Source organism: Penaeus monodon, chromosome 42, assembly GCF_015228065.2.
Source record: "Penaeus monodon isolate SGIC_2016 chromosome 42, NSTDA_Pmon_1, whole genome shotgun sequence".
Lineage (NCBI taxonomy): Eukaryota > Metazoa > Arthropoda > Malacostraca > Decapoda > Penaeidae > Penaeus > Penaeus monodon.
This window is the reverse complement of record NC_051427.1, coordinates 21,034,765-21,043,711: the sequence shown is the minus strand read 5'-3', so window position 1 is coordinate 21,043,711 and position 8,947 is coordinate 21,034,765. Positions and strand designations below refer to the sequence as shown.

Sequence of the window (8,947 nt, the reverse complement as noted above, 5' to 3'; positions counted from 1 at the left end):
TCTTTCTCTTTCTCTTTCTCCTTTTCTCTCAGACTAATACGCATTATAGTTTATGAGCTATAGGCTTTTCTTTTTTTCTTTTTTTCTTCAAAGGCAAAGAAGCACTTGACAGGTTGGTAATGACAGGTGACCCTAGTGGAGCCACTAGTAACTTGATATCTAACAGGTTGGTGAGGGTGATCATTTAAAGTCCACGAGACATTTTGCATTAAGTCATCAGTCTTTGAAATGCATATTTTACTATTCTACAAAAGTGAAGTATAGGACCATGTAAAGCGAATTCATGTTCTCTCTGTTGGTGATGGTTTTTGTAATTTTTTCTTGCCCCATACATAACAAGTAGAGGCTTTGCTATAACAGAGGCATTCATCTGCATAACCTGTCCATGTAGTATGCCTATAAGAGTTAGTCTTCCAAAGATGCTGCCCTCCTGTTGTGGGTATCTTCCCGATCTGGCCTTCCACCTGTTGAGGAAAGTTTGTCTCCAGTTCCTGATGTGCTGGTCACTAACAAGAAATTAGTGTTTGACTGAATATTCATCTCCTGTTCCTTCCAGGCGGTAATCAACAGCACCATCACACCCAACATGATGTTCACCAAAACCTCACAGAAGTTTGGCCAGTGGTCTGACATGCGCGCCAACACTGTGTATGGCCTAGGCTTCTCCACAGAGGCTGAGCTAAACAAGGTAAGGGAAAGGGTGGCCATTGAGAGCTTTGAATGGACAAGGTGTGCATAGGGTACAGAGACTTCTCAGCTAAGAGATAGGGTTGTTTTTTTTCTCTCTTTCTTTCCCCCGTAATAGGAGAGGCACTGTGATTAATATAATCTGATTAACTTTTGAATTTCACTCTTGGATTTAAAAATCAAGTGGACTATCAAACATTATGTTTATTGGATTTTATGAACATAATAATTGTTTGGAAACATGATTCAAAATTATTTATTTTACATGCAGTCTTCTGTTTTTCTTTTGCAATAGTTACTTTTTTTCTCATTTTATGCTGCAAATTAATCAATATGTTGACTTACTCGAAACCTTGTTTCTTGCTGTACTAATGTTGTATAGTCATGGATTTTAAAATTTCAAGCATAATTACTGCAGTTTCTTTTCTTTGCAAATTGCAGTTGATATCCAGTAAGTCATTCCCTTCTAACCAAAAAGGAAATCATCAGCCATTTCTTTCTTTTACTTGAATATGTTCCTTTCAAACTCTCCCTATTTGTGTATTTGAAATGTTTTACTACTTCTGATCTTATGATTATGATCTTTGTAACTTTTTAGATGTTTATCGTAAAGTGGAAACAAAGTGTGCATTTCCTTTGAAATTTATTTTGATATTTCATAATGTCTGTGCCATTTGTGATCAGTTGGTCTCTGCCATGTGTGACCTGACTTGTGACCTTACCCCATCCTCCTCCTCGCCCTCCCGCAGTTCATCGAGAAGTTCCAGGAGGTGAAGGAGGCGACGCGCTCCAGCAAGAGCAACGGCACAATCAGTGGTGGTGGTGGTGGCGGAGGCGGAGGTGGTGGAGGGGGTGTGGGTGCAGGGGGCGGGGCAGGGGGTGCCGTGTCCTCATCGTCAGGCCCGGCCTCCGCCACAGGTACCACTCCCCTCACCCCCAAGATCCGGGACCCCCGCCTAAACTAAATGCTGTCACTCGGTGATGCCCACCAGGAGGGCCTTGCTAAAAGGATTTTTTCCCATCCTTTTCTGTCGTCAGATGGGGGGGAGGGGGGCCAGGAGGGAAACCTTTTATTTTTTGGTCCTTGCAGCATTTTGCTTCCTGTTTCTCTTTCGAAAAACTTCATTGAGTGTGCTGGCTTTTCTTGGGTTTGTTTCTCCTTTAAACAGATGATCTGTACTGTGATTCTGATGGAAGTAATGTGTGTAAGTCTCTCGGTTAATAATTTTGTTTACAGGTGTGGTGTCATGTAGGCTGTATTATCAATTAATTTTTTCAGAGGAAATCATTTGATAGCTGTGTCTCAGATTTTCTAAATGTACATGGTATAAAGGTTATTTACCTTTTTTTTTAACAAGTTTTTGATCCTGTAATGTGATTTCAAGGTAAATAGCATTATATAATTATGCCTATAATTTTTTTTTCTCTCTCTCTCTTTTCTTTTTTTTTTTCAACATTTAAAGTCATGCAGGAAGAAATTGAAATATACTGCAGCAAGAAATAATTTTAGAGAAGGAAAGACATCACTTTTATGCCTACAATCCATTTAAAATAAAAGATATGTAACTTTTGTGGGCCACGGCAACTAACTGGAGCAGACATACATGAAATACACAGGCAATCTCTGGGGGGCCAGGGTGTGAGTGGCAGACATCTCCTGTGCGCCTCCTCCCACACCTTCACTGCATTCATGTATCTCAAACATGATCGACATCTTAAGCCTGCCAAGGATGTTTTCCTTACCCCAGAATGAATGCCCATTCCTTGACAAATGGGTCACAGTGCACTTTTTTAACTATTTTTATTTTTTTTATTAAAATTTATACTTTATTATAAAATACAACCCCACACACACACACACACCACAAAATATATATATATATATATATAATATAATATATATTTATAATAAAATATATATATATATATATATTATATATATATTAAAATATCTTAAATATAATATGCTGCATGTATGTACACACACACACACACACAACCCACCACCCACACACACACAAAAACAAAACACCACACCCACGCACGCACGCACGCACGAACCCCGGGTGTGTGTGTTGTGTGTTTGGTTTATAATTTTATATTAATATATATAATATATATATATTATAAATATTATATATATAAACATACAATACATCAACTACATACTAATACCTAACCCATCATACTATATACAATAACATATCACTTACAAATACACAATCCATACATATAACATATTACTATATACATTATACATATATACTGTATAATGTAACATGTACATATATACAATATATATATATAAAATATATAATATATTATATAATATATTAATATATAAATTTTTTTTATATATATTTTATATAAAATAATTTTATATATAATTATTTTTTATTATATATATATTTATTTATATATATATTTATATATATAATATATTTTATTATATATATAAATATATATATATATATATATATATATATATATATATATTATATATATAATATATATATATATATATATATAATTTTTTCATATGGCACCTTTTTTATCTTTTTTTTTTTCTTTCTTATTTCCTGTTGAGAAAATGACGCAAAACTAAACAAAACTGGAGAACATAAATGGGAAGAGGGTAATTTGGAACGATATTGGAACCTCTCCTCTGCGGAACGATGCCCAGAGGAGGTCCAGGAAATATAGAAAACTGTGTATATTTATCCATTTTCACTTGCTTTCCTGCATTGATTTATGCTGGCAGCTGATGATGCCTTCTTTTTATTTATTATTTCCTTCTATTTTGTTTCTGTTTGTGTAATATGATTATTCCTTAAAGGAGAGACAGTTGACAGGTAGTTTTATTTAGATTTCCACAAGTCATCAGTGAATTTTTTAAAGATGTCAACGTTCTTTTATCTGAAGTTCCTCATCTTATCATGCTTGTTTTTTTCTTTGAGATTGTTACAGAGTTCTGACTTGTTATAGAGTTTTAGCTTGAGAATCGGTCTCTCATTACCTCACTTTGTCACTCACTCTCTTGCTCACTCACTCTCTCTCTTCTCTCTTTCTCTTTCTTTCTATCTCTTTCTCTTTAATTTTTTTTTTTTTTTTTCTATCTCTTTTTTTTCATTTTTTTTTCTTTCTTTCTTTCTCTCTCCCTCTCCCTCCCCCTTCTCCCCCCTTCCTCTCTATCTCTTTTCTCTCTCTCTCTCTCCTCCTCTTCTCCCCCTCTCTTCCCCTCGCTCTCTCTTCTCTCCCTCTTCCTCTCTCTCCTCTCTCTCTCTCTCTTCTCTCTCTCTTCCTCTCTCTCTCTCGTCTCCCCCTTTTCTCTCTCCTCTCTCTCTCCCCTCTCCCCTCTTCTTCTCTCTCTCTTCTCTTCCCTCTCTTCCTCCCCCCTTCTCTCCTCTTCTTTTCTCTCTCTCTCTTCTTTCTCTCTTCTCTCTCTTTTCCCTCTCTCTCTTCTCTCTCTCTCTCTCTTTTCTCTTCCTCCCCTCCCCCTTTTCTTTCCCTCTCTCTCTCTCTCTCTCCTCTCTCTTCCTCTCTCTCTCCTCTCCTCCTTTCCCTTTTTCTCTCTCTCTCCCCCTCTTCCTTTCTCCTCTCTCTCTTCCTCTCTCTCTCTCTCTTCTCCTCTCTCTCTCTCTCTCTCCTTTTTCTCTCTCCTCTCCCTCCTCCTCCTCCCCCTTTTCTCCCCTTTTTCTCTCTTTTCCTCCCCCCCTCTCTCCTTTTTTCTCCTCCCTCTCTCCCTCTCCCCTTCTTTCCTTTTCTCCTCTTCTTCGTCTTTTTTCTTCCTCTCCTCTTCCTTTTCTTTTCTCTCTCTCTCTCCCTCTCCCCCTTTTCTCCTCCTCCTCCTCCCCCTCTCTCTCTCCGCTTCCCCCTCTCTCTCTCTCTCCTCTCCCCCTTCCCCTCTCTGCCCCCCTCCCCTCTCTCCCTTTTCCCTCTCCCTCTCCTCTCTCTTTCCCTCTTCCTCTCTCTCCCCTCCCCCTCTCCCCCCTCTCTCTCCTCCTCTCTTCTCTCCCCCTTCTCTCTCCTCTCTCCCTCTTCTCTCTCTCTCTCTCCTTTTCCCCTCTCCTCTCTTCTTTCTATCCCCCTCTTTCTCCTCTCCCTCTTTTCTCTCTCTCTCTCTCCTTCCCTCGTCTCTCTCTCTCTCTTTTTTTCCTTTCCCTCTCCTCTCTCTCTCTCTCCTCTCTCCTCTTCCTTTCTCTCTCTCTTTTCCCTTTTCTCTTTTCCCTTTCCTCTCTCTCTCTCTTTTTCCCTCTCCTCTCCTCTCCTTCTCCCCTTCCCCCTTCTCTCTCTCTCTCTCTCTCTCTCTCTCTCTCTCTCTTTCCCCCTCTCTCTCCCTCTCCCCCCTACTGCATTTAGATTACATATGTATATATATTTTTTTTCCCACATGATTACAGGAGAATCAGCTAGTCCCCTGCTCCTCTCACACTTAGAATCTGCCAAGTGCTTCTTGATTTTAAGCAGGAGTTTGCAAATTGGCATTGCTCATGATGATCAAAAGTTTTGTTCTGGAGTTTTCTTTTTTCCAAATTCATACAAACCAGTTCTTTGTCTTATATTGAATAGATTTACCTTCACAGATATTAATCAATTTTTTTAGTGAACTTTCTCTTGTTTTTGTGTTATTTTTTGGCGGCATCGAATTTACAGGTCAGGGAATAAAAGGGCTTGTATTTGGGGGAAACAGACCCCATTCAAGTGTGACGTGCAACACTTTGCATTGGAGTTCCCCTTGACAGCTCGCTTTGTAGCGGTGGAAAAGGGGATTTTTCTTTTGGTTATAATATGTTATCTCTACAGATTTGTTTTTGCCAGTGTAGTGAAGATGTTATCATCATCATTGATACTGGTTATGTGTGGTCAAAATTGTTATGTTATTGCGTATGAATAGAAGAACCTAAGGTAGATTTAAGTTTTATCATTTTTGTGTTCAAGAGGTTGCAGAAATTATATATATGTTCATGGTGTTTTATTTTATTACTATTATAAACTGTGCCTTTATGTAAGAATGCAATTGTGTCTGTTGTGTTCCCATGTCCTGGAGCCCTTGCATGAAACACTGGCACAAAAGCACAGCATGTCATGTTATGCGCCTTCTCTTGTGCATGTTTGTGTGTGTATTGTCGTCTTTATGGGATGCGAGAACAAAACAATAATGGTGATAAAGAAGAAGAAATGCAATTTTAGCAAGCTAATGGTTCTTTATTTTGTGAACATGTGTTTTAAAAAATTCATGGGCCAGAGTTTTTATTTTTCCCTTCTCCTCTTTCTTTCATTCAGATATCATGGGTTTTAGAAGATACAGTTGCACTGCATAAAGTTAAGAACCCTAGAGAGCAGGTTGCTTTATATCCATCCCAGAGACAGATTGTGTGTGGAGCATATAACAGTGGACTTGAAAATAGCAGGGAATGTGTGGACCCAGACAGAGCAGTCTGTCAGTGATATGGCAATGTATATTCACTCTTTACTTGGCAAATTGAAACAATTCTTTCTCCTCTTTTCAAACGTGCATTTAAATTTTTGGGTATTATATGCAAGTCTTCTGATGAATAGCGTGGGTGTACACAGCTGTATATCTGTGTGTGCAACAGTGCCCTTTCAGCCGTGTCTCTGTGTGAGTGTGCTTTTATGTTTTATGTGCAGGTGCATTTGCGTGTGGGTGTATCAGCCTGGTTGTATTTAATCCTTCTTCTGCTATTATTTCATATACTGTATTAATGTTTGCATACAACACCCCAGACATATCTAAAAACTTGATACATCTTTAAGATGAAACAACATAAATTGTTGTAATAAGGGTATGAAACACAGTGATATTTGAGAAAACATTAAGCAGATATTGTAAGTTTGATGATCTGCAAATAAAGCAAGATACATCAGAAAGCAATGATGCCAGTTTTGTTCTAATCATTGTAGTGATGTTCACAATATTCAGTGAATAATATCTTATCTTTTTTTCTTTCCCTTTTAGGGGTTTTTCCATGTTTATTTTCTTTTCTTAGTGATAATAAGAGCTTAACTACACACATGAAGGAAACAAAATGATAAAGATGCTGTAGCTTCAGGATGTCTAGAATGGTACAGGACTGTATTTGAGAAGAAAATGAAGCTTTAGTAGCAGATTTAGAGTTGGAAAACAGAATGAAGTAGTTTCAAAAGTTTTTTTTCTCTCTCTCTCTCTCTCTCTCTCGCTCAGACTCAGATAGATATGCACTAGTTGAGTAGACCTAATTTTAGGGGAGTAATAGTATATAATTTATTGACAGAACAAATGGTCAATAATGGGGGTTTTCCCTTTGCCAGAAACCCAAAAACTGTTCGTTTCGCAGCATATACAATAGCTTTTTTATCAAAGAGATGCAGATACAAATCATGTTTGTGAAGCTGTAATTAGTGTCCGCACCAGGCCTGATGACAGAGCGCTCCATCACAAAACATGAATGTATAGGAATATATGGCAAAATTTACATTTTTTGACATATTTTATGAAGAGGCCATAAACAGTCCTGATGATTTGGTAGTATTGGAAAGGGAAGAAAATATGGTGATGATTGACATTATAGTGAAGTTAGATATTTTGAAGGAAGAATGTTGTAAAAGTATAGTGACTGTTATTTTGGATTGAAAAATTGAAAATTTTTCAAATTTTACTATTTTTTAAAGGAAATTTCCCCCCCTCCCCTCTTCTCCTCTCCTCCCTCTCTCTCTCTCCCGGGGGCCCCCTCTCTTCCTCTCTCTCCTCCTTTTCTCTCCTCCCCCCCCCCCCCCCCCCCCCCCCTCTCTCTCTCTCCCCCCCTCCCTCTCTCTCTCTCTCTCTCTCCTCCCTCTCTCTTCCTCTTCTCTCTCCCTCTCTCCTCTCTCTCTCCCTCTCTCTCCTCTCTCCTCTCCTCCCCCTTTCTCTCTCTCCCCCCTCTCTCCTCTCTCTTCTCTCTCCTCTTTTTTTTTCTCTCTCTTTCTTCTTTTTTTCTCTTTTTTTCTCTCTTTTTTTCTCTCTCTTTTTTTTTCCCCCTCTTTTCCTCCTCTCTCCCTCTCTTTTTTCTCTCTCTCTCTCTCTCTTTTCTTTTTTCCTTCCTCTCCTCCTCTTTTCTCTCTCTTCTCTTTTTCTCCTCCTTTTCCCCCTCTCTCTCTCTCTCTTCCTTCTCTCTCCTTTTTCTCTCTCTCTCTCCTTCCCCCCCCCCTCTCTCTCTCCTTCTCTCTCTCTCTCTCTCTCTCTTCCCCCTCTCTCCTCTCTCCTCTCTCTTCTCTCTCTCTCCTTTTTCTCTCCCCTCTCCCCTCCTCCTTTCTCTCTCTCTCTCTCTCTCTCTCTCTCTCTCTCTCTCTCTCTCTCTCTCTCTTCCTCCCTCTCCCTCTCTCTCCCCTCCTTCCCTCCCACCCTCCCTCCTTCCTCTCTCCTCCTCTTCTCTCCCTCCCTCCCTCCCTCCCTCCTTCCTTCCTTCCTTCCTTCCTCTCTCTCCCTCTTCTCTCTCTTCTCTCTCTCTCTCTCTCTCTCTGTCTATCTGTCTGTAAGATTAAATGCCTAATTCTGATACATTTGTCCATGTGCATAAAAAGCAACTGAAATGTCAACTGCTGTGAGTGAGGTTGCCTTTAGCTCTTGTTAAATGTCTTCCACTGTTTGCACAGTTGTTTTTAGAGAATGAACTTGGTTCCTTACTTTTATGTTTTTCTTTTCTTTTTTGAGACTATCAGTGACTAATTGGCTGAAGATGTGAAGTTTGTCTTGTTTTTATTCCATGTTGGCTTTTAGAGGAATTTTATATTTGATTTTTTTTTCTTTATTTATTTATTAGTTTAGTTTTTTTCTAATTAGTTATTATTAGTTTCATTTCTTTTCAGATTTTTTTTCTGGATTTAAATTTATATTCTTATCCACCAGGTATAGAAAAAAATGATCTTATTATTTTCTCATTTTATTTATTTATTTATGCTGCTTTATATTATTTTGATAATATTTTTTAGTGAGTAAAAGAAAAAAAAATCTATAGGTCAAATTCAGACTTGTATCCCCCTTTTTACGATTCGTTCTCTTTAAGGCTTCTTATCAGGTTGCTGTGCGGGAAAGACCGTGCCAAAGTCATTCTGAAATCCTTTTTCTTTTTGTTTTCGTCATCTTACTGGATGAAAGAAGGAAAGGGAATCTCTCCCTCAAGGGCCTTCCTAGCCAGTGGCATTGATATTTTAATTCTCTTTTTTCTTACTTTCTTTCTTTTTATATGATTTATTTATGCATTATGGCAAGGGAAGGAGTGTCACC

The 8,947-nt window shown here is 38.5% G+C and overlaps 1 protein-coding gene across 1 annotated transcript in view; it reads left to right on the top strand.

The window, feature by feature from the left end:
* Positions 1–532: 532 nt before the first annotated feature.
* LOC119599197 overlaps positions 533–8,947 on the top strand; it is a gene marked incomplete at its 5' end in the record, with an annotated part of 26,050 nt that continues 17,635 nt past the window's right edge. Inside the window, 5 exons of the mRNA XM_037948941.1 lie at positions 533–688; positions 1,437–1,605; positions 5,088–5,190; positions 5,341–5,443; positions 5,971–6,127. Coding sequence (XP_037804869.1) covers positions 533–688; positions 1,437–1,605; positions 5,088–5,190; positions 5,341–5,443; positions 5,971–6,127 — 688 coding nt within the window. The remainder of the gene's footprint in view (positions 689–1,436; positions 1,606–5,087; positions 5,191–5,340; positions 5,444–5,970; positions 6,128–8,947) is intronic.